Genomic DNA, 25,564 nt, shown 5'->3' with positions numbered 1-25,564 from the left:
GATTCCATTTTGAACTTGAATTTCTTTATATAAGTGTTCAAGGACTTTAAATTCAGAATGGGTCTCACCGAACCGTCCGGTTTCGGTACCACAAACATTGTGGAATAGTAACCCCTTCCCTGTTGAAGGAGGGGGACCCTGACAATCACTTGCTGGAGGTACAGCTTGTGAATTGCCGCCAGCACTACCTCCCTTTCCATGGGGGAAGCTGGCAAGGCTGATTTGAGGTAACGGCTGGGGGGAGTTGCTTCGAACTCCAGCTTGTATCCCTGAGATACAATTTGTATAGCCCAGAGATCCACCTGTCAGCGAACCCACTGGCTGCTGAAGTTTCGGAGACGCGCCCCCACCGCACCTGGCTCCTCCTGTGGAGCCCCAGCGTCATGCGGTGGACTTAGTGGAAGCAGGGGAGGACTTTTGTTCCTGGGAACTGGCTGCATGGTGCAGCTTCTTACCTCTACCCCTGCCAAGAAAGGATGCACCCCTGACCCTCCTGCCTTTTTGGGAACGAAAGGACTGCATTTGATAATATGGTGCTTTCTTAGGCTGTGAGGAAACCTGAGGCAAGAAAGTGGACTTTCCAGCTGTCGCTGTAGACACGAGGTCCGACAGACCGTCCCCAAACAATTCCTCACCCTTATAAGGCAAAACCTCCATGTGTTTTTTAGAATCAGCATCTCCTGTCCATTGCCGAGTCCATAAGACCCTCCTGGCAGAAATGGACATAGCATTAATTCTAGAGCCCAGCAGGCATATAAGACGACGTCTTTGATATGGCCCAGGGTTAGCAAAACAGTATCTCTGTCGAGGGAATCTATGTCGTCTAACAGAGTATGTGTCCACGCTGCAACAGCACTACACATCCAGGCTGAAGCAATAGCAGGTCTCAGTAGAGTACCAGAGTGTGTATACACTGACTTCAGGATAGCTTCCTGCTTTCTATCCGCAGGCTCCTTTAGGGCGGCCGTATCCTGAGACGGCAGGGCCACCTTTTTAGATAAGCGTGTCAGCGCCTTGTCCACCCTAGGGGATGTTTCCCAACGTAACCTGTCCGTTGGCGGGAAAGGGTACGCCATCAGTAACCTCTTAGAAATCACTAATTTCTTATCAGGGGAACTCCACGCTTCTTCACACAATTCATTTAATTCATCAGATGGGGGAAAAGTCACTGGCTGCTTTTTCTCCCCAAACATATAAACCCTCTTGGTATTAACCGGGTTACTCTCAGAAATGTGTAATACATCTTTTATTGCAATAATCATGTATCGGATGGCCTTAGTCATTTTAGACTGTAAATGTGCCTCATCGTCGTCGACACTGGAGTCGGACTCCGTGTCGACATCTGTGTCAACCATCTGAGATAGAGGGCGTTTATGAGCCCCTGACGGTTTCTGAGTCGCTTGGGCAGGCGCGGGCTGAGACCCCGGCTGTCCCAAGGCTGCAGCGTCATCAAACCTTTTATGTAAGGAGTTTACATTGTCATTTAAGACCTTCCACATATCCATCCAATCAGCTGTCGGCCCCGACGGGGGCGATACCAAACTTATCTGCCCTTGCTCCGCCTCCACGTAACCTTCCTCATCAAACATGTCGACACAGCCGTACCGACACACCGCACACACACAGGGAATGCTCAGACTGAGGACAGGACCCCACAAAGTCCTTTGGGGAGACAGAGTATGCCAGCACACACCACAGCGCTATATAACACAGGGATTTTCACTGCTAATAAGTGATATACCCAATAGCTGCTTTTTTTGTATTCTTTGCGCCTAAATTTATGTGCCCCCCCCCCCCCCCCCCTCTCCCCTCTCTTTTTAACCCGTCTTGTACCTGGATACTACAGGGGAGAGCCTGGGGAGCTGCTTCCAGCGGAGTTGTGAAGAAAAAATGGCGCTGGTGTGCTGAGGAAGAAGGCCCCGCCCCCTCAGTGGCGGGCTTCTGTCCCGCTTTCAGTGTAAAATAATGGCGGGGGTTTTTACATATATACAGTGCTAGACTGTATATATGTATTTTTATGCCAAAGGTACTTCAACAGCAGCCCAGGGCGCCGCCCCCCCCCCCCCCCAGCGCCCTGCACCCTACAGTGACCGGAGCGTGTAAGTGTGCTGGGAGCAATGGCGCACAGCTGCGGTGCTGTGCGCTACCTTAATGAAGACAGGAGTCTTCAGCCGCCGATTTCGTTGTCTTCTAGCTTCTGTTCTTCTGGCTCTGCAAGGGGGACGGCGGCGCGGCTCCGGGAACGGACGATCGAGGACAGGTGCCTGTGTTCGAACCCTCTGGAGCTAATGGTGTCCAGTAGCCTAAGAAGCACAAGCTAGCTGCAAGCAGGTAGGTTTGCTTCTCTCCCCTTAGTCCCACGTAGCAGTGAGTCTGTTGCCAGCAGAAGCTCACTGAAAATAAAAAACCTAATAAATACTTTCTTTACTAGTAAGCTCAGGAGAGCCCACTAGGAGCACCCAGCTCTGGCCAGGCACAGATTCTAACTGAGGTCTGGAGGAGGGGCATAGAGGGAGGAGCCAGTGCACACCAGATAGTACCTAATCTTTTCTTTAGAGTGCCCAGTCTCCTGCGGAGCCCGTCTATTCCCCATGGTCCTTACAGAGTTCCCAGCATCCACTAGGACGTCATTAGGATTTTAAATTACCTACCGGTAAATCCTTTTCTCGTAGTCAATAAGGGATATTGGGGGGAAATCTAGTACTATGGGGTCCAAAGAAACCAGTGCACTTTAAATTTCTTCAACTGGGTGTGCTGGCTCCTCCCCTATATGCCTCCTCCCACAGGCAGTTATAGGTAAAAACGTGCACGAAGGAGAAAGGACATATACGAGAGAAGGAAATATGATAAGAGTGGTGATATTTACACACAAGCACACCACTAACATAACAACCAGCAACAACAACAGCGAACAGCTGAACAGGTAACCATATAACAAGAACCTGCAGAAAAGTCAACGCACTGAGGTGGGCGCCCAATGGTGGTCAGAGTTGTTTGCTCGCTAGCTGTTTTTAGCAGCCGTGCAAACGTTATGCCGCCGCCCACTGGGAGTGTATTTTAGTTTAGCAGAAGTGCCAACGAATGGATCGCAGAGCGGCTACAAAGTTTTTTTGTGCAGTTTCAGAGTAGCTCAAAACCTACTCAGCGCTTGCGATCACTTCAGACTGTTCAGTTCCTGTTTTGACGTCACAAACACGCCCTGCGTTTTTCCTGGCACGCCTGCGTTTTTCCGTACACTCCCTGAAAACGGTCAGTTGACACCCAGAAATGCCCACTTCATGGCAATCACTCTGCGGCAGCAAGTGCGACTGAAAAGCATCGCTAGACCCTGTGTAAAGTTACATAGTTCGTTGAAATAGTACGTCACGCGTGCGCATTGCGCCGCATGCGCAGAAGTGCCGTTTTTTAGCCTCATTGCTGCACAGCGAACGAATGCAGCTAGTGATCAACTCGGAATGACCACCAATATCCCTTATGTACTACGAGAAAAGGGTTTACCGGTAGGCAATTTAAATCCTAATTTCTCTAGCATCCATAAGGGATATTGGGGGGAAATCTAGTATGATAGGGAAGTCCCAAAGCATCCAGAACTGGCGGGAACGTGCGGAGACTGCTGCAGCGCCGCCTGCCAAAACTGGGTATCCTCTTTGGCCAGGGTATCAAACTTCTAGAACTTTTTTTTGTAAAAAAAAAAAAAGTGTTCTTCCCCGACCAGGTAGTAACTCGGAAAAGATGGAAACAAATGTGTTAAATAGATGCGCTACCTAACAATGCTGCCTGCTTGATAAATAAAGGAATCCTCATTAAATTCCAGAAACAATGCAATAGAGTGTAAATTTAACAAGTGGGCGCAAAGAACCTACATGAATAAATATCCTCAAGATAAGGGATATTGGAAACAGTTCTCAAATCTCCAGAGCCACCGAATGATCAGTCGGATGGTATTCCTGAAGTGTCGTAGTCAGTGTTCTCACTTTCCCAATGCACCCCGTAAATCAATTGGATAAAGATCTTTTTCTCAATATGCAAAAGAAAAATGGATCATGGTGCAGATAGAATTTTTAGGGACAAACACGTTTAATAGACACAGGACACTCACAATTTTCATTAATTGTCCTGCTTCTGAAGAAGGACAATTAATGTCCGAAACGCGTTAAGCTGGTGGCGTTTTTTGCTGTGGATGTGGTCCTGACTTCTGACCGAAAGCCTGTTCCATCTGGTGTGCTATCCGGAACCGCCAGTGGTATCCATATTACCATTCTGGGAGGGTAACGTGATGATGACAGAGATCCACATCTCCTACTGTACCATTTGATTGGTTACATGCTTTTAATTTTATGAAAATTGTGAGTGTCCTGTGTCTATTAAACGTGTTTGTCCCTAAAAATTCTATCTGCACCATGATCCATTTTTCTTTTGCATATTGAGAGAAAGATCTTTATCCAATTGATTTACGGGGTGCATTGGGAAAGTGAGAACACCGACTACGACACTTCAGGAATACCATCCGACTGATCATTCGGTGGCTCTGGAGATTTGAGAACTGTTTCCAATATCCCTTATCTTGAGGATATTTATTCATGTAGGTTCTTTGCGCCCACTTGTTAAACTCGGAAAAGATGCAAGTCAGACTCCACGGGCAGCAGCCCAGGAAGAACCCACTGATCTTGTAGAGTGGGCGTTCAGAGACTTAGGAACAGGTAAGGCTACCGATACGTAGGCCTGTTGAATAGTAAGCCTAATTCAACGAGCAATGGAATGCTTAGAAGCAGGGCAACCCCTTTCTCTGTGCATCATAGAGCACGAACAAAGTCTTTCTGATCCGAGCCGTTCTCTTGACCTAGATCTTCAAGGCTCGCACAGCATCCAATGCCTCCGGAGGAGCAGAAGCGCCAGAACTGGACGGAATCCCAATAGGCTGATTCAAGTGAAACGCAGAGACAAGGCCCCCAATTCTGAGACACGTCGAGCAGAAGCCAGACACTACATTCAGATCCCAGGGTGCTGTAGGCGGCACAAAAGGAGGTTGTATGTGGAGTACCCCTTGCAAGAAGGTCTGAACTTCTGGCAACACCGCCAATTTCTTCTAGGAGAAAATGTAGGGGGCTGAAATCTGGATCTTAAATGGAACCCAGACGTAAGCCCTTATCCACAACAGCCTGCATGAAACGTCTCAAATGAAACTCAGCAGGCGGATACGTGCGTTCCTCGCACCAAGAGACATATCTCCTCCAGTTATGATGATAGTGTTTTAAAGTCACAGGTTTCCTGGCCTGAACCATGGTAGCAATAACCCTTTTGGAAAGGCCCTTGTGCGCTAGGATGTTCCGCTCAACCTCCATGCTGTCAAACAAAGTTGGCGTAATTCCGGGTAGACAAACTGTCCTTGTTGAAGATCGCTTCTTAGTGGTAGATGCCAAGGGTCTTCGACGGACATGTCCAGAAGATCCGTGTACCATGCCCTCGGAGGCCAATCCGGGGCAAATCAGACTGATTCCCGATTAGCTTTAGCAGCCTTGGGAGCAATGGAATCGGAGGAAAATGGTAGACCAGCCGGTAAGGCCAAGGAGACGCCCGTGCATCCACTGCCCTCACCTGGGAATCCCTGGTTCGTGAGCAATACCAGGGAAGTTTCTTGAGAAGAGAAGCAATCATATCTAGGTTGCGGGAAGACCAACCGGTTAATGACCTGCTGGAACATCTGCTGGTGGCGACCCCAGCCCCCGGGTAGAGATCGTGACTACTCAGGAAATCTGCTTCCCAGTTGTCCACACCCAGAATGAAGATTGCAGAGATTACTCTTGCATTTCTTTCCGCCCAGAGGAGTAACTTTGACACCTCTCGCATGCAGGCTCTGCTTTCTGTTCCTCCATGTTGATTGCTATACGCCACCGCCGTGGCGTTGTCAGACTGTACTTGGATCACGTGATCCTTGAGCAGAGTAGAGGCCTGAAGCAGAGCATTGTAGATCGCCCAAAGTTCCAGAATGTTGATCGGAAGGAGGGCTTCGTGGGCTGACCACCTGCCCTGGAACTGCGCCCCTTGGGTGACAGCTCCCCATCCCCTTAGACTTGCATCCGTCATGAGGAGGATCCAATCCTGAATCTCCAGCCTTCCTGGAGATTTGAGGACAGTAGCCACCACAGGAGGGAAATCCTGGCCCGAGGTGACAGCCGAATCATCCGGTGCATCTGTAGATGCGATACGGACGACTTGCTCAGGAGATCCAACTGAAATGTTCTGGCATGGAACCTCCTATACTGGATCACCTCGTATGAGGAGACCATCTTTTCCAACAATCTTATGCAAAGATGGACAGATACTCGAGTAGGTCAGGGCACCATGCGGACCATCTCCTGAAGGGTTCTCGCCTTCTCCTCTGGTAGGAACACCTTCTGGGCCACCGTATCCAGCAACATTCTCAAGAACAGGAGCTTCTGAGTTGGCTCCAGGTGGGACTTCTGTAAGTTGAGGATCCATCCATGGTCTGACAGAAGATGGATAGTGCAGCCGATATGGAGCAATAAAAGCTCCCTGGACCTCGCTTTTGTCAGAAGATCGTCCAGGAAAGGGACAACATTGACCCTCTGGACCCAGAGTTGGAACATCATCTTCACCATCACCTTCGTTAATGTCCTCGGGGAAGCCGATAGGCCGAAGGACAGTGCCTGGAATTGGAAGTGATTGGCCAGCAGGGCAAAACGCAGATACGCGTGATGATGCGGCCAAATCGGAATATGAAGGTAGACGTCCTTGAATTACCATTCTTCCAGGCCCGCAATCACTGCTCGCAGGGATTCCATTTTGAACTTGAATACCTTCAAATAAGGATTCTAGATTCAAAATGGGTCTTAAATAACCGCCTGGTTTCGGTACCAAATATAGGTTGGAGTAAAACCCCTTGCCGCGTGGCGGTATCAGTACTGGAACAATGACGTGGGACTGGACCAACTTTTGGATGGCCTGTTGCAACGTAACTTGCAGATCCTCCAAAGCTGGTAAGCTTGATTTGAAAAATCATTGGGGACTAGTACTGTCGAACTCCAGCTGGTTGCCTTGAGATACGAGATTTCCGACCCAGGTATCCTGGCAGGAGGTCTCACAGACACGGCTGAAGTGACACAGTCGAGCTTCCACCTCGAGATCCCCTCGGGATGGGTGGGCACCGCCATGCTGAGGCCTTAGTGGAAGCAGAACCGGTGGTCTGTTCCAGAGAGCTGGTGCTTGCAGGCTTTCTAGAGGCACCAGAGGTAAGTCCAGTCACATTGGAGGCACCTCTGGCCTTAGAAATCTGGACAGACGGGCCCTGGTAGGAACGTCTCGCCGGCGGGGTTCCAGAGGGGAGAAACGTGGATTTCCCAGCCGTGACTTTGGAAATCCAGGTATCCAATTCAACCCCCAAAGAGCCATCCCCCAGAAAGGGGGAGGGATTCCACACTACGTTTGGATTCTGTGTTCGCAATCCACTGGTGCAACCACAAGGCCCTGCACGCCGACGCGCCATGGCAGAAGTCCTAGCATTAATGTTCCCCATCTCCATGAGCAAATCAGAGGACACGTGTAGTGTCCTGAATGCATTTTAGGGTTACCATAGTAACCAAGGGGATAATAAGATTTTAAACCTACCGGTAAATCTTTTTCTCGTAGTCTGTAGAGGATGCTGGGGACTCCGTAAGGACCATGGGGATAGACGGGCTCCGCAGGAGACATGGGCACTTTAAGAAAGACTTTAGGATTTGGGTGTGCACTGGCTCCTCCCTCTATGCCCCTCCTCCAGACCTCAGTTAGAGAAACTGTGCCCAGAGGAGACGGACAGTACAAGGAAAGGATTTTTGTTAAACCAAGGGCAAGATTCATACCAGCCCACACCAATCACACCGTATAACTTGTGATAAACTAACCAGTTAACAGTATGAAATTCAACATAGCTTCAATCGGAAACTGAAAGCAACCATAACATAACCTTTATGTAAGCAAAACTATGTACAAGTCTTGCAGAAGTAGTCCGCACTTGGGACGGGCGCCCAGCATACTCTACGGACTACGAAAAAAAGATTTACCGGTAGGTTTAAAATCTTATTTTCTCTTACGTCCCAGAGGATGCTGGGGACTCCGTAAGGACCATGGGGATTATACCAAAGCTCCCAAACGGACGGGAGAGTGTGGATGCCCCTGTTGCAATAGGTCCTGTCTTAGAGGAAGAGGCCACGGATCTTCTGTGAGCATCTCCTGCAATTCCGGGTACCAGGCCCTTCGTGGCCAATCTGGAACAATGAGAATTGTCCGAACTCCTCCTTTTCTTATTATTCTCAACACCTTTGGGATGAGAGGAAGGAGGAAGAAAAACATATACCGAGTGGAACACCTACGGTGTCACTAGTGCGTCCACCGCTACCGCCTGCGGGTCTCTTGACCTAGCGCAATAACTTTGCAGTTTTTTGTTTAGGCGGGACGCCATCATGTCTATCTGGGGCAGGCCCCACTGACATGCAATATGTGTGAAGACTTCCTGATGAAGTCCCCACTCTCCCGGATGCAGGTCGTGCCTGCTGAGGAAGTCTGCTTCCCAGTTGTCCACTCCCGGAATGAACACTGCTGATAGGGCGCTTACATGGTTTTCCGCCCAGCGTAGAATCTTTGTGGCTTCCGCCATTGCCACTCTGCTCTTTGTGCCGCCCTGGCGGTTTACATGAGCTACTGCGGTGATGTTGCCTGACTGGATCAGAACTGGTAAGTCGCGAACCAAAGTCTCCGCTTGACGAAGGGCGTTGAATATGGCCCTTAGCTCCAGGACGTTGATGTGAAGACCAGGCTCATGACTTGACCAAAGACCCTGGAAGTTCCTTCCCTGTGTGACTGCACCCCAACCTCGGAGGCTCGCGTCCGTGGTCACCAGGACCCAGTCCCGAATGCCGAATCTGCGGCCCTCTAGAAGGTGAGCACTCTGCAGCCACCACAGGAGAGACACCCTGGCCCTGGGGGACAGGGTGATCAACCGATGCATTTGTAGATGCGACCCGGACCATTTGTCCAGTAGGTCCCATTGGAAGGTCCGTGCATGGAACCTGCCGAATGGAATGGCCTCGTAAGATGCTACCATCTTTCCCAGGACTCGCGTGCAGTGATGCACTGACACCTGTTTTGGTTTCAATAGGTTCCTGACCAAAGTCACGAGTTCTTGAGCCTTTTCTATCGGCAGATACACCCTTTTCTGGTCCGTATCCAGAATCATGCCCAAGAAGGGTAGACGAGTCGTAGGAACCAGCTGCGACTTCGGGATATTGAGAATCCAGCCGTGTTGCTGTAACACCTTCAGTGAAAGTGACACGCTGTTCAGTAATTGTTCTCGCTTTTATGAGGAGAACGTCCAAGTACAGGATAATTGTGACACCTTGCTTGCGCAGGAGCACCATCATTTCCGCCATTACCTTGGTGAAAATTCGCAGGGCCGTGGAAAGCCCAAACGGCAACGTCTGAAATTGGTAATGACAATCCTGTACCGCAAATCTCAGGTACGCCTGATGAGGTGGATATATGGGAACATGAAGGTATGCATCCTGTATGTCCAGAGATACCATAAAATCTCCTCATTCCAGGCTGGCGATGACCGCCCTGAGCGATTCCATCTTGAATTTGAACCTTTTCAAGTATAGGGTCAGGGATTTTAAATTTAAAATGGGTCTGACCGAACCGTCCGGTTTCGGGACCACAAACAGGGTTGAGTAATATCCCTTGCCCTGTTGAAGTGGGGGAACCTTGACCACCACCTGTTGAAGATACAATTTGTCGATTGCATTTAACACTATCTCCCGTTCTTGAGGAGACGTTGGCAGAGCCGATTTGAAAAACCGGCGAGGAGGCACCTCTTCGAATTCCAGTTTGTAACCTAGGGAAACAATTTCTATTGCCCAGGGATCCACCTGTTAGTGGGCCCAGATGTGGCTGAAAATTCAAAGACGTGCCCCCACTGGGGCGGACTCCCTTAGTGGAGCCCCAGCGTCATGCAGTGGATTTTGCAGAGGCCGGGGAGGACTTCTGTTCCTGGGAACTAGCTGTGTTGTGCAGCTTTTTCCCTTTGCCCTTACCTCTGGCAAGAAAGGACGAACCACGGCCTTTCTTGTTTCTATTTGATCTAAAGGACTGCATTTGATAATGCAGTGATTTTTTAGGTTGTGAGGGAATATAAGGTAAAAAAAAATTAGATTTGCCTACCGTAGCAGTGGAGACAGGTCAGAGAGACCTTCCCCAAACAATTCCTCACCCTTGTAAGGTAAAAACTCCATATGCCTTTTTGAGTCGGCATCACCTGTCCATTGTCGGGTCCAAAGGACTCTTCTAGCCGAGATCGACATAGCGTTGATTCTCGAACCCAATAGACCAATGTCTCTTTGTGCATCTCTCATATATAAGACAGCATCTTTTATATGTCCTAGGGTCAATAGGATGGTATCCTTATCCATGGTATCAATTTCCGCTGATAAGGTATCTGTCCATGCTGCTACAGCACTACACACCCATGCCGACGCAATAGCCGGTCTGAGTAAGGTACCTGAATGTGTATAAATGGACTTCAGAGTAACCTCCTGCTTGCGATCAGCAGGATCCCTGAGGGTAGCCGTATCTTGGGAAGGCAGCGCTACCTTTTTGGATAAGCGCGTCAAAGCTTTGTCCACCCTAGGGGATGATTCCCACCGTATCCTGTCCGTTGGCGGGAAAGGATACGCAATAAGAATCCTTTTGGGAATCTGCAGTTTCTTGTCTGGAGATTCCCAAGCTTTTTCACATAACTCGTTCAGCTCATGTGAGGGGGGAAAATTTATCTCAGTTTTCTTTGCCTTATACATGTGTACCCGCGTGACAGGGACAGGGGTTCCTCTGTGATATGCAAAACATCTTTGATTGCAATAATCATATATCGAATACATTTAGCCACCTTTGGCTGTAATTTTGCATCATCATATTCGACACTGGAGTCAGAATCCGTGTCGGTATCCGTGTCAACTACTTGGGATAGTGGGCGCTTTTGGGACCCCGAAGGTCCCTGCGACATAGGTACAGGCATGGGTTGACTCCCTGACTGTTCCCTAGCTTCAGCTTTATCCAATCTTTTGTGCAATAAATTTACATTGGCACTTAAAACATTCCACATATCCATCCAGTCAGGTGTCGTAGACGGCGACACCACATTCATTTGCTCCTCCGCCCTCGAAAAGCCTTCTACCTCAGACATGTCGACACACACGTACCGACACATCACACACTCAGAGAACCCTCTTATCGGAGGACAGTTCCCCCACAAGGCCCTTAGGAGAGACAGAGAGAGTATGCCAGCACACACCCAGCGCTATAATAACCCAGGACAAAAACACAATATTTATGTTTACCCAGACAGCGCTTTTATACTCAATTTTCCAATTATGTGCCCCCCCTCTACTTTAAAACCCTCTTGTCACCGTGATCTAAGCAGGGGAGAGTCCGGGGAGCTTCCTCTCAGCGGTGCTGTAGAGAAAAAATAAGATTTTACTCACCGGTAAATCTATTTCTCGTAGTCCGTAGTGGATGCTGGGAACTCCGTAAGGACCATGGGGAATAGACGGGCTCCGCAGGAGACTGGGCACTCTAAAAGAAAGATTAGGTACTATCTGGTGTGCACTGGCTCCTCCCTCTATGCCCCTCCTCCAGACCTCAGTTAGGATACTGTGCCCGGAAGAGCTGACACAATAAGGAAGGATTTTGAATCCCGGGTAAGACTCATACCAGCCACACCAATCACACCGTATAACTCGTGATACTATACCCAGTTAACAGTATGAAATATAACTGAGCCTCTCAACAGATGGCTCAACAATAACCCTTTAGTTAGGCAATAACTATATACAAGTATTGCAGACAATCCGCACTTGGGATGGGCGCCCAGCATCCACTACGGACTACGAGAAATAGAATTACCGGTGAGTAAATTCTTATTTTCTCTGACGTCCTAGTGGATGCTGGGAACTCCGTAAGGACCATGGGGATTATACCAAAGCTCCCAAACGGGCGGGAGTGCGCGGATGACTCTGCAGCACCGAATGAGAGAACTCAAGGTCCTCCTCAGCCAGGGTATCAAATTTGTAGAATTTAGCAAACGTGTTTGCCCCTGACCAAGTTGCAGCTCGGCAAAGTTGTAAAGCAGAGACCCCTCGGGCAGCCGCCCAAGATGAGCCCACTTTCCTCGTGGAATGGGCTGTTACTGATTTAGGATGCGGCAATCCAGCCGCAGAATGCTCCAGCTGAATTGTGCTACAAATTCAGCGAGCAATAGTCTGCTTAGAAGCAGGAGCACCTATTTTGTTGGGTGCCTACAGGATAAAAAACGAGTCAGTTTTCCTGACTCCAGCCGTCCTGGAAATATAAATTTTTAAGGCCCCGACTACGTCCAGTAACTTGGAATCTTCCAAGTCCCTAGTAGGGGCAGGCACTACAACAGGTTGGTTCAAGTGAAAAGCTGATACCACCTTAGGGAGAAACTGGGGACGAGTCCTCAATTCTGCCCTATCCATATGGAAAATCAGATAAGGGCTTTTACATGACAAAGCCGCCAATTCTGACACACGCCTGGCCGAAGCCAAGGCCCATAACATGACCACTTTCCACGTGAGATATTTCAAATCCACAGTTTTAAGTGGCTCAAACCAATGTGATTTTAAGAAACTCAACACCACGTTGAGATCCCAAGGTGCCACAGAAGGCACAAAAAAGGGGCTGAATATGTAGCACTCCCCTTACAAATGTCTGAACTCCAGGCAGTGAAGCCAGTTCTTTCTGGAAGAAACTCGACAGAGCCGAAATCTGGACCTTAATGGAACCCAAAGTTAGGCCCATAGACACTCCTGACTGTAGGAAGTGCAGAAAACGACCCAGCTGAAATTCCTCTGTTGGGGCCTTCCTGGCCTCACACCACGCAACATATTTTCGCCAAATACGGTGACAATGGTTTGCGGTTACTTCTTTCCTGGCTTTTATCAGCGTAGGAATGACTTCCTCCGGAATGCCCTTTTGCTTTAGGATCCGGAATTCAACCGCCATGCTGTCCAACGCAGCCGCGGTAAGTCTTGGAACAGACAGGGCCCCTGCTGTAGCAGATCCTGTCTGAGCGGTAGAGGCCATGGGTCCTCTGATATTTCTTGAAGTTCTGGGTACCAAGCTCTTCTTGGCCCATCCGGAACCACGAGTATCGTTCTTACTCGTTTTCTTATTATTCTCAGTACCTTTGGTATGAGAGGCAGAGGAGGGAATACATAAACCAACTGGTACACCCACGGTGTCACTAGAGCGTCCACAACTATTGCCTGAGGGTCCCTTGACCTGGCGCAATATCTAGTTTTTTGTTTAGGCGGGACGCCATCATGTCCACCTGTGGCCTTTCCCAACGGTTTACCAACAGTTGGAAGACTTCTGGATGAAGTCCCCACTCTCCCGGGTGTCGGTCGTGTCTGCTGAGGAAGTCTGCTTCCCAGTTGTCCACTCCCGGAATGAACACTGCTGACAGTGCTAAGACGTGATTTTCCGCCCATCGGAGAATCCTTGTGGCTTCTGCCATCGCCATCCTGCTTCTTGTGCCGCCCTGTCGGTTTACATGGGCGACTGCCGTGATGTTGTCTGATTGGATCAGTACCGGCTGGTTTTGAAGCAGAGGCCTTGCCAGACTTAGGGCATTGTAAATGGCCCTCAGTTCCAGAATATTTATGTGTAGGGACGACTCCTGACTTGACCAAAGTCCTTGGAAATTTCTTCCCTGTGTGACTGCCCCCCAGCCTCGAAGGCTGGCATCCGTGGTTACCAGGACCCAGTCCCGTATGCCGAATCTGCGGCCCTCTTGAAGATGAGCACTCTGCAGCCACCACAGTAGAGATAACCCTGTCCCCAAGGACCAGGGTATCAGCCGATGCATCTGAAGATGCGATTCCGACCACTTGTCCAAGAGGTCCCACTGAAAGGTTCTTGCATGGAACCTGCCGAATGGAATTTTGCTTCGTAAGAAGCTACCATTTTTCCCAGGACTCGTGTGCAGTGATGCACCGATACCTGTTTTGGTTTCAGGAGGTCTCTGACTAGAGATGACAGCTCCTTGGCTTTCTCCTGCGGGAGAAACACTTTTTTCTGTTGTGTGTCCAGAACCATCCCCAGGAACAGCAGGCGTGTGGTAGGAACCAGCTGTGACTTTGGAATGTATAGCATCCATCCGTGTTGTTGTAGCACTTCCCGAGATAGTGCTACTCCGACCAACAACTGCTCCATGGACCTCGCCTTTATAAGGAGATCGTCCAAGTACGGGATAATTAAAAACTCCCTTTTTTCGAAGGAGTATCATCATTTCTGCCATTACCTTGGTAAAGACCCTCGGTGCCGTGGACAGTCCAAACGGCAGTGTTTGGAATTGGTAATGGCAATCCTGTACCACAAATCTGAGGTACTCCTGGTGAGGATGGTAAATGGGGACATGTAGGTAAGCATCCTTGATGTCCAGGGATACCATGTAATCCCCCTCCTCCAGGCTTGCAATAACCGCCCTGAGCGATTCCATCTTGAACTTGAATTTTTTTATGTATGTGTTCAAGGACTTCAAATTTAAAATGGGTCTCACCGAACCGTCCGGTTTCGGTACCACAAACAGTGTGGAATAGTAACCCCGTCCTTGTTGAAGTAGGGGCACCTTGACTATCACCTGCTGGGAATACAGCTTGTGAATTGCCTCTAGCACAGCCTCCCTGCCTGAGGGAGTTGTCGGCAAGGCAGATTTGAGGAAACGGCGGGGGGGAGACGCCTCGAATTCCAGCCGGTACCCCTGAGATACTACTTGAAGGATCCAGGGATCCACCTGTGAGCGAGCCCACTGATCGCTTAAATTTTTGAGGCGGCCCCCCACCGTACCTGGCTACGCCTGTGGAGCCCCCGCGTCATGCGGTGGACTCAGAGGAAGCGGGGGAAGAATTTTGATTCTGGGAACTGGCTGACTGGTGCAGCTTTTTCCCTCTTCCCTCGTCTCTGTGCAGAAAGGAAGCGCCTTTGACCCGCTTGCTTTTCTGAAGCCGAATACACTGATAATACAGTGCTTTCTTAGGCTGTGAGGAAACCTGAGGTAAAAAATTTTCTTCCCAGCTGTTGCTGTGGATACGAGGTCCCAGAGACCATCCCCAAACAATTCCTCACCCTTATAAGGCTCTATGTGCCTTTTAAAGTCAGCATCACCTGTCCAGTGTCGGGTCTCTAATACCCTCCTGACAGAATGGACATTGCATTAATTCTGGATGCCAGCTGGCAAAATATCCCTCTGTGCATCCCTCATATATAAGACGACGTCTTATGTTCGCAAACTAGTATCCCTGTTTGACAGGGTTACAGACCACGCTGCAGCAGCACTATCTGCAGGTCTCAGTCTAGTACCTAAGTGTGTAAATACAGACTTCAGGATAGCCTCCTGCTTTTTATCAGCAGGTACCTTCAAAGTGGCCGTATCCTAAGACGGCAGTGCCACCTTTTTTGACAAACGTGTGAGCGCCTTGTCCACCCTAGGGGATATCTCCCAGCGTAACTTATCCTCTGGCGGGAAAAGGTACGCCATCAGTAACTTTTTAGAAATTACCAGTTTCTTATCGGGGGAACCCACGCTTTTTCACACTTCATTCACTCATTTGATGGGGGAACAAAACACTGCCGGCTTTTTCTCCCCAAACATAAAACCCTTTTTTTTAGTGGTACTTGGGTTAATGTCAGAAATGTGTAACACATTTTTTATTGCCGGGATCATGTAACGGATGTTCCTAGTGGATTGTGTATATGTCTCAACCTAGTCGACACTGGAGTCAGACTCCGTGTCGACATCTGTGTCTGCCATCTGAGGGAGCGGGCGTTTGAGCCCCTGATGGCCTTTGAGACGCCTGGGCAGGCGCGGGCTGAGAAGCTGGCTGTCCCATAGCTGTTACGTCATCCAGCCTTTTATGTAAGGAGATGACACTGTCGGTTAATACCTTCCACCTATCCATCCACTCTGGTGTCGGCCCACAGGGGGCGACATCCCATTTATCGGCATCTGCTCCGCCTCCACATAAGCCTCCTCATCAAACATGTCGACACAGCCGTACCGACACACCGCACACACACAGGGAATGCTCTGACTGAGGACAGGACCCCACACAGCCCTTTGGGGAGACAGAGAGAGTATGCCAGCACACACCAGAGCGCTATATAATGTAGGGATAAACACTATCACAGAGTGAATTTTCCCCAATAGCTGCTTGTATAAACAATATTGCGCCTAAATTTAGTGCCCCCCCTCTCTTTTTAACCCTTTGAGCCTGAAAACTACAGGGGAGAGCCTGGGGAGCTGTCTTCCAGCTACACTGTGAAGAGAAAATGGCGCCAGTGTGCCGAGGGAGATAGCTCCGCCCCTTTTTCGCTGACTTTTCTCCCGCTTGTCAGCAGGTCTCACTGTAAAATAAAAAACCTAACATATACTTTCTTTCTAGGAGCTCAGGAGAGCCCCTAGTGTGCATCCAGCTCGGCCGGGCACAGAAATCTAACTGAGGTCTGGAGGAGGGGCATAGAGGGAGGAGCCAGTGCACACCAGATAGTACCTAATCTTTCTTTTAGAGTGCCCAGTCTCCTGCGGAGCCCGTCTATTCCCCATGGTCCTTACGGAGTTCCCAGCATCCACTAGGACGTCAGAGAAAATGGCGCTGGTGAGTGCTGAGGGAGAAGCCCCGCCCCCTCGGCGGCGGGCATCTGTCCCGCTCTAAAATACAAAACTTTGGCGGGGGCTCGTAGGTATATACAGTGGCCGGCTGTATATACCCATCTTTTGCCAGGAGAGGTTCATTTGCTGCCCAGGGCGCACACACACCCCCCTCCCCCCCTCTGATGTCTAACGTCTCATACTCACGTGGCTTTACGTGGCTTCTACCTTCAGGCTCTGTGAGGACGACGGCGGCGCGGCTCCGGGACGGGCGGCGAGGAGGAGACCTGCGTACCGATCCCTCTGGAGCTAATGGTGTCCAGTAGCCTAAGAAGCAGAGCCTTTCAACTCACAGAAGTAGGTCTGCTTCTCTCCCCTCAGTCCCACGATGCAGGGAGTCTGTTGCCAGCAGGCTCCCTGAAAATAAAAAACCTAACAAAATACTTTGTCAGAAACTCAGGAGATCCTCTGAAAAGCACCCAGTCTCCTCTGGGCACAGTAATCAACTGAGGTCTGGAGGAGGGGCATAGAGGGAGGAGCCAGTGCACACCCAAATCCTAAAGACTTTCTTAAAGTGCCCATGTCTCCTGCGGAGCCCGTCTATCCCCATGGTCCTTACGGAGTCCCCAGCAACCTCTAGGACGTAAGAGAAATCCCCCGAGATGCCCCCCTGAATTTGAGTGGCCCAGGAATGAATGGCATGGGTCATCCAGCAATCCGCAATGACCGGCCTTTGTTATATACCTGCTGCTGTGTATATATACACTTTAGTGTAGTGTAGGTTCTACCTTTCTATCCCCAGGATCCTTCATGGTAAAGGAGCCCGGGGCAGGCAGCTCCGCCTTTTTAGACAGTGATAAATCCAACCCAGGGGGTTCCTCCCAAAATGTTTTATCTTCAGGAGCAAATGGGAAATTGCGCAAAAACTTTTTGGACACTTGAAATTTTGTGTTTGTATTTTTCCAGGCCTGTTTGAATAAGTCATCTAACTCTGTAGAGTCAGGGAAAGTGACATTAGGCTTGTTTTGTATAAAGAAAAATGACTGCTGTGACGCAGCGTCCTCTAGAGGGAGCTTTAACACGTTCCGTATAGACAGATTTAGGGGTTCAATACCCTGAGTGGAATCAGGATTTCCACCAACGGGATCCAGGTCATCCCCATCCTCCTGTATATTATCTTTAACAGAGTAGAGCAGGTAACCCACGTTTCTGTGGACCTGCATGAGAGAGAAGGGGGCTAAGCATCTGCCCTAGCAGCTAAATCTGCAACAGCTTGTTGTAGTAGCCGAGTCCTCTACACATTGGCAGAGAGCTGGGATCACATATCTGACATCATAGTTTTAAGAGACCCTAACCAGTGGAGCTCTGGACCCTCTCCCCCAGCCCCTTCACTGGTTTGTGAAGATTGACTGCATTGTTCACATGAAACAGTCAGTAGATAATGGAGAGAATCTGGTGTGACGTACACTGCACAGTTTGTGTTTACCCATGTTTCACATTAAGCACAACATACACAGTAGGGCAGGCTTGCAACATCAGTGTGTGTGTGTGTGTGTGTGTGTGTGTGTGTGTGTGTGTGTGTGTGTGTGAGAGTGAGAGTGAGAACACACCAGCACACCATGAGCTGCACAGCCCCAGTGAGGCTGTCAGCTCACTATATTACAGTAAACACTAACAATTTCTGTCCTAAATAGGATCCAGATAGTGTACACAGGCGGCTCTCCCCCTTTGCTACACCCTGTACCAGATATCCAGCGTGGCTAAGGAATCAGGAAGCGCTGTGCGTGCTGTCTGTGGCTGCAGTAAGCAGAGGAAGGCGCCAAAACGCCTCAGGTCCCGCTCTGATGTAGCTCTGCCCCCTCCAATGGCGCCAGAGTTACACTAATATATTATACAGGTTGAGTATCCCTTATCCAAAATGCTTGGGACCAGAGGTATTTTGGATATCGGATTTTTCCGTATTTTGGAATAATTGCATACCATAATGAGATATCATGGTGATGGGACCTAAATCTAAGCACAGAATGTATTTATGTTACATATACACCTTATACACACAGCCTGAAGGTCATTTTAGCCAATATTTTTTATAACTTTGTGCATTAAACAAAGTGTGTCTACATTCACACAATTCATTTATGTTTCATATACACCTTATATACACAGCCTGAAGGTCATTTAATACAATATTTTTAATAACTGTGTGTATTAAACAAAGTTTGTGTACATTGAGCCATCAGAAAACAAAAGTTTCACTATCTCACTCACGCTCAAAAAAGTCCGTATTTCGGAATATTCCGTATTTCGGATATTTGGATATGGGATACTCAACCTGTACTGGCAAAGTCTCCTTGTAGCTCAAAACATCACAACAAGTGCTAGTCATGCGGGGGAGCTTAGCGGGACCCCCCCAGGAGGGTCCCGTACGCCACGCCCGTGGTCATCTGCACTTTGAACCAGGTGACACCCCCACCCCCCCCCACCCCCCCTTAGCGGGGCCCCCGGTGTGTACTCACCACTGATGTCACCTTCAGGCAGCGTTATGGGTGTGCGGTGTTCTGCGGCTGTGACTGCGCCTTGCAGTGCCCCGCTGAACAACCCCTGCAGCAGGGAAGCGGCTCTGCACCTCTTCAGGCCGGTGACACCACCCACCCCTCCAATGGTGCACGTATGCTTTTGCCCAGACAGCATACCGAAAACAAACAGAAAAATAGAAATGCAAGAAAAAAGAAGAAAAAAAAAAACCCTGGAGCTCAGATGTGCATCCTCTCCTGAGGGCACTTTATTCTAAACTGCCTGTGGGAGGGGGCATAGAGGGGAGGAGCCAGCACACCCAGTTGAAGAAATTTAAAGTGCACTGGCTCCTTTGGACCCCATCTATACCCCATCATACTAGAATTCCCCAATATCCCTTATGGAGGCTAGAGAAAAACAAAAACATCAGAAGAGGTCAAATGCGCCCAATGTTGTTTCAGACCACAGAATGGCATCTCCGACTGTAAGTGATGGGGGGCACTTTAACAGAACATTCCAGATGCAATACAGGGAAGTACAGTACATCATAGAGGAAGCCAGATTTGCTGTGGCCAAGCTGTTTCAACTGGCTGTTTTAGGTGGCTGTCAGTGCAGAAAGGCAAGAGCTTTAAAGGAAGTAGAGCATGGTTGCCAAGACATCTCTTCAGCTGGGACAGAAAGGAATCAACATTATTTGTTTCAAGTGCTATTTTTATGCTGTGCAGGAAGACTATTAAAGTCTTAGGAGTCAGAAGCTCCAGAGATTATTTTGATTTAAAGCAAATACAAACCTGCTCCTGCTAATGCAAGCTTCAGAGACTCTTCATTCTTTTTTAGCCTCTCAGCCATCTCCTGCTGAAGCTGCTGCATCTTCTCAAGCTCTTGTTCCTCTGAATTCTTAGCCTTTACAGTCATATTCTTTCTCCTACCAGGACATAAACATACAGGACAGGCTTTATAGTCGTGCTTTAACAAACTTCTACAACCAACCTTCACCCAAAGCAGCAATAGAAGGCCTTGAACCTTAGTAGATAAAATAAATGCAGCTGTGTGTAGTGTCATGTGTTTCTGTAGTCATCTCTGACCTATGGCTTAGCTTTGCACAGTTTCCACATTACTGCACCATCGCAGAGTGGACCACCACAGAATAGGACTAGCTTTTACTTTAAACCAATTAAGACATTCAAGGTCTAAGAAATATGAAGAGGCGCCCAACATTGGGCCCTCTTTATTGCTCTCTAGATCGTGTCCAATACCTCTGGCAGTTACCAAATGTGCACATGACATTTAAATATTCTCACATTTTAACTTCTAAAATACATCACAACACAAAGCAGGCGGTGACCACAGAGGACATACTTCAGAACAGTGGGAGTGAGGGGCAATAACTTGGGCTTCAGTTTTGGGGAACATTCAGCAATGCTGGTGGAGTCTGTGGATTTGCTTTTTGCTGCGGACCTGGAATAGAAGCACACGTTAGAAGTTCAAGGAGTATTACTTCCTGGTAAAACAGTTGATCCTCAATCCTGAAGCCACTTCCAGAAAAGTACAGAATCACACACTTACAGTTTCTGACGTTTGGTGGGAGGGTGTTCTTGTTGTTTGGGAGTCACTTTCTTTCGCTCAGCTCTGATTTTTGCCATTTGTTTTATCCTCTGCTGTGCAGATAGGCGTTTGGAAGACCTTCAGAAGAATGGAATAAGAATTAGGACAGAAAAACATTGCACTTAAAAAAAGTACTAATGCCACAAAACAGGTGTGCTCATAGGAAAGCATGTAATTACCAAGACTGACCAGTTTCATATTTAAAAATACAGAATGATGGCTGACAAATCTAAAAATCTCTCTCTCAGGAAAACATACCACCATTTTTGATACCTCCTCAAAGATATCCAAGTAACTAACATTAGTAGCTGAATTTTAAGGTTTAGCGATCCTTTAAGATTATCCAGGAATAGATTGTTTGTGACCCAAACATTAGTTTAGATATCTCAGGTTAAACCTGCACCTTTTAATAAAAATAAATAAGATTTTAAACCTACCGGTAAATCTATTTCTCCTAGTCCGTAGAGGATGCTGGGGACTCCGTAAGGACCATGGGGTATAGACGGGCTCCGCAGGAGATAGGGCACCTAAAAGAACTTTGACTCTGGGTGTGCACTGGCTCCTCCCTCTATGCCCCTCCTCCAGACCTCAGTTAGAGAACTGTGCCCAGAGGAGATGGACACTACAAGGCAGGATTTGGAAATCCAAGTGCAAGATTCATACCAGCCCACACCAGTCATACCATGTAACCTGGATCATACATAACCAGTTAACCGTATGAACAAAAACCAGCAACGGTCCAAGACAGATTCCAACTGTAACATAACCCTTATGTAATCAACAACTATATACAAGTCTTGCAGAGTTTCCGCACTGGGACGGGCGCCCAGCATCCTCTACGGACTAGGAGAAATAGATTTACCGGTAGGTTTAAAATCTTATTTTCTCTTACGTCCTAGAGGATGCTGGGGACTCCGTAAGGACCATGGGGTTTATACCAAAGCATCCAATTGGGCGGGAGAGTGCGTATGACTCTGCAGCACCGACTGAGCAAACGCTAGGTCCTCATCAGCCAGGGTATCAAACTTGTAGAATTTAGCAAAAGTGTTTGACCCCGACCAAGTCGCCGCTCGGCAAAGTTGTAATGCCGAGACGCCTCGGGCAGCCGCCCAAGAAGAGCCCACCTTCCTAGTGGAATGGGCCTTAACCGAATTTGGTACCGGCAATCCAGCCGTAGAGTGAGCCTGCTGAATCGTATTACAGATCCAGCGAGCAATAGTCTGCTTCGAAGCAGGTGCGCCAATCTTATTGGCCGCATACAGGACAAACAGGGCCTCTGTTTTCCTAATTCTAGCCGTCCTAACTACATAAATCTTTAAGGCCCTGACTACGTCCAGGGATCTGGAATCCTCCAGGTCACTTGAAGCCACAGGCACCACAATAGGTTGATTCACATGGAATGAAGAAACCACCTTAGGCAAAAATTGCGGACGTGTCCTCAATTCAGCTCGATCCACATGAAAAATCAAGTAGGGGCTTTTTTGTGACAAAGCCGCCAATTCTGATACTCACCTTGCCGATGCCAAGGCCAACAGCATGACCACCTTCCAAGTAAGAAATTTCAACTCAACCTTGTTAAGCGGTTCAAACCAGTGTGATTTTAGGAACTGCAACACCACGTTGAGGTCCCATGGTGCCACTGGAGGCACAAAAGGGGGCTGGATGTGCAGCACTCCCTTTACAAACGTCTGGACTTCTGGAAGAGAAGCCAATTCCTTCTGAAAGAAAAATCGAGAGGGACGAAATCTGCACCTTAACAGAGCCTAATTTCAGGCCCATATCCACTCCTGTTTGTAGGAAGTGGAGAAAACGACCCAGATGAAAATCTTCCGTAGGTGCATTCTTGGTCTCACACCAAGACACATACTTTCGCCAGATACGGGGATAATGCTTAACCGTCACCTCCTTCCTAGCATTTATTAAAGTAGGGATGACCTCTTCCGGAATTCCCTTTTTTTGCTGGGATTCGGCGTTCAACCGCCATGCCGTCAAACGTAACCGCGGTAAGTCTTGAAATACACAGGGCCCCTGTTGCAACAGGTCTTCCCTCAGCGGAAGAGGCCAGAGATCTCCTGTGAGCATCTCTTGTAGATCTGAGTACCAGGCCCTTCGAGGCCAGTCTGGGACAACGAGTATCGTCTGTACTCTTCTTCGTCTTATGATCCTCAACACTTTTGTGATGAGAGGAAGAGGAGGAAACACGTAGACCAATTTGAACACCCACGGTGTTATCAGAGCGTCTACTGTTACTGCCTGAGGGTCCCGAGACCTGGCACAATACCTCCGAAGATTTTTGTTGAGGCGTGACGCCATCATGTCTATTTGAGGAGTTCCCCAAAGACGTATTATGTCTGCAAAGACTTCTTGAAGAAGTCCCCACTCTCCTGGATGGAGATCATGTCTGCTGAGGAAGTCTGCTTCCCAGTTGTCCACTCCCGGAATGAAGACAGCCAACAGAGCGCTCCCGTGATTTTCCGCCCAGCGAAGAATCCTGGTGGCTCCCGCCATCGCTACTCTGCTTCTTGTCCCGCCTTGGCGGTTCACATGAGCCACTGCTGTGACATTGTCTGACTGAATCAGAACCGGTAGGTTTCGAAGAAGACTCTCCGCTTGTCGAAGGCCGTGAGTTCCAACACATTGATGTGTAGACATGACTCCTGGTCTGACCAAAGTCCCTGAAAATGTCTTCCTTGTGTGACTGCTCCCCATCCTCGGAGGCTCGCGTCCGTGGTAACCAGGATCAAATCCTGAATTCCGAATCTGCGACCCTCCAGTAGGTGAGTACTTTGCAACCACCACAGGAGAGACACCCTGGCCCCTGGGGACAGTAATTTTTCGATGCAAGTGTAGATGGGACCCGGACCACTTGTCCAGAAGGTCCCATTGAAAAGTCCTTGCATGGAACCTTCCGAATGGAATGGCCTCGTAGGCCGCCACCATCTTTCCCAGAACTCGAGTGCACTGGTGAACAGACACCCTTTTCAAGTTCAGCAGGTCTCTGACCATGTTCTGGATGTCCTGGGCTTTCTCCGTTGGAAGGAAGACCTTCATTTGTTCCGTATCCAGTATCATACCTAGGAACGGTAGTCGAGTTGTCGGAATCAACTGTGACTTCGGTAGATTTAGAATCCAACAGTGTTGCTGGAGCACTTTCAGAGAGAGCGCCACACTGCTCAGCAATTTCTCCCTTGATCTCGCTTTTATCAGGAGATCATCCAAGTATGGGATAATTGTGACTCCATGCTTGCGCAGGACCACCATCATTTCCGCCATTATCTTGGTGAAAATCCTCAGGGCCGTGGAAAGTCCAAACGGCAACGTCTGAAATTGGTAATGACAATCCTGTACAGCAAATCTCAGGAATTCTGGATATGGGGGGGAATAATAAGAATTTACTTACCGATAATTCTATTTCTCGGAGTCCGTAGTGGATGCTGGGGTTCCTGAAAGGACCATGGGGAATAGCGGCTCCGCAGGAGACAGGGCACAAAAGTAAAGCTTTACGATCAGGTGGTGTGCACTGGCTCCTCCCCCTATGACCCTCCTCCAAGCCTCAGTTAGGTACTGTGCCTGGACGAGCGTACACAATAAGGAAGGATTTATGAATCCCGGGTAAGACTCATACCAGCCACACCAATCACACCGTACAACCTGTGATATAAACCCAGTTAACAGTATGATAACAGAAGAGCCTCTAAAAGATGGCTCCCTACAACAATAACCCGAATTAGTTAACAATAACTATGTACAATTATTGCAGATAATCCGCACTTGGGATGGGCGCCCAGCATCCACTACGGACTCCGAGAAATAGAATTATCGGTAAGTAAATTCTTATTTTCTCTATCGTCCTAGTGGATGCTGGGGTTCCTGAAAGGACCATGGGGATTATACCAAAGCTCCCAAACGGGCGGGAGAGTGCGGATGACTCTGCAGCACCGAATGAGAGAACTCCAGGTCCTCCTTAGCCAGAGTATCAAATTTGTAAAATTTTACAAACGTGTTCTCCCCTGACCACGTAGCTGCTCGGCAAAGTTGTAATGCCGAGACCCCTCGGGCAGCCGCCCAAGATGAGCCCACCTTCCTTGTGGAGTGGGCCTTTACAGATTTAGGCTGTGGCAGGCCTGCCACAGAATGTGCAAGTTGGATTGTGCTACAGATCCAACGAGCAATCGTCTGCTTAGACGCAGGAGCACCCATCTTGTTGGGTGCATACAATATAAACAACGAGTCAGATTTTCTGACTCCAGCCGTCCTTGCAATATATATTTTCAATGCTCTGACAACATCCAGTAACTTGGAGTCCTCCAAGTCACTTGTAGCCGCAGGCACTACAATAGGCTGGTTCAGATGAAATGCTGACACCACCTTAGGGAGAAAATGCGGACGAGTCCGCAGTTCTGCCCTGTCCGAATGGAAAATCAGATATGGGCTTTTGTAAGATAAAGCTGCCAGTTCTGACACTCTCCTGGCCGAAGCCAGGGCTAGTAGCATGGTCACTTTCCATGTGAGATATTTCAAATCCACATTATTTAGTGGTTCAAACCAATGAGATTTGAGAAAGTCCAAAACAACATTGAGATCCCACGGTGCCACTGGGGGCACCACAGGAGGCTGTATATGCAGCACTCCCTTAACAAAAGTCTGGACTTCAGGAACTGAAGCCAATTCTTTCTGGAAGAAAATCGACAGGGCCGAAATTTGAACCTTAATAGATCCCAATTTGAGACC

The 25,564-nt window shown here is 48.7% G+C and overlaps 1 protein-coding gene across 3 annotated transcripts in view; it reads right to left on the bottom strand.

The window, feature by feature from the left end:
- TPX2 (TPX2 microtubule nucleation factor) overlaps window positions 1-25,564 on the bottom strand; it is a 220,822-nt gene that overhangs the window by 70,912 nt on the left and 124,346 nt on the right. For all 3 annotated transcript variants that reach the window (XM_063959107.1, XM_063959104.1, XM_063959106.1), the window contains exons 5-7: window positions 20,795-20,911; window positions 20,588-20,686; window positions 20,020-20,153 (exon numbers count right to left, since the gene is read on the bottom strand). In XM_063959107.1, the coding sequence (XP_063815177.1) occupies window positions 20,020-20,153; window positions 20,588-20,686; window positions 20,795-20,911 (350 nt within the window). The remainder of the gene's footprint in view (window positions 1-20,019; window positions 20,154-20,587; window positions 20,687-20,794; window positions 20,912-25,564) is intronic.

This window comes from Pseudophryne corroboree, chromosome 3 (genome assembly GCF_028390025.1).
Source record: "Pseudophryne corroboree isolate aPseCor3 chromosome 3, aPseCor3.hap2, whole genome shotgun sequence".
NCBI classification, from domain to species: Eukaryota; Metazoa; Chordata; class Amphibia; order Anura; family Myobatrachidae; genus Pseudophryne; species Pseudophryne corroboree.
Note: the sequence above shows the minus strand (reverse complement) of the source record. Positions and strands in the feature narration are given on the sequence as shown.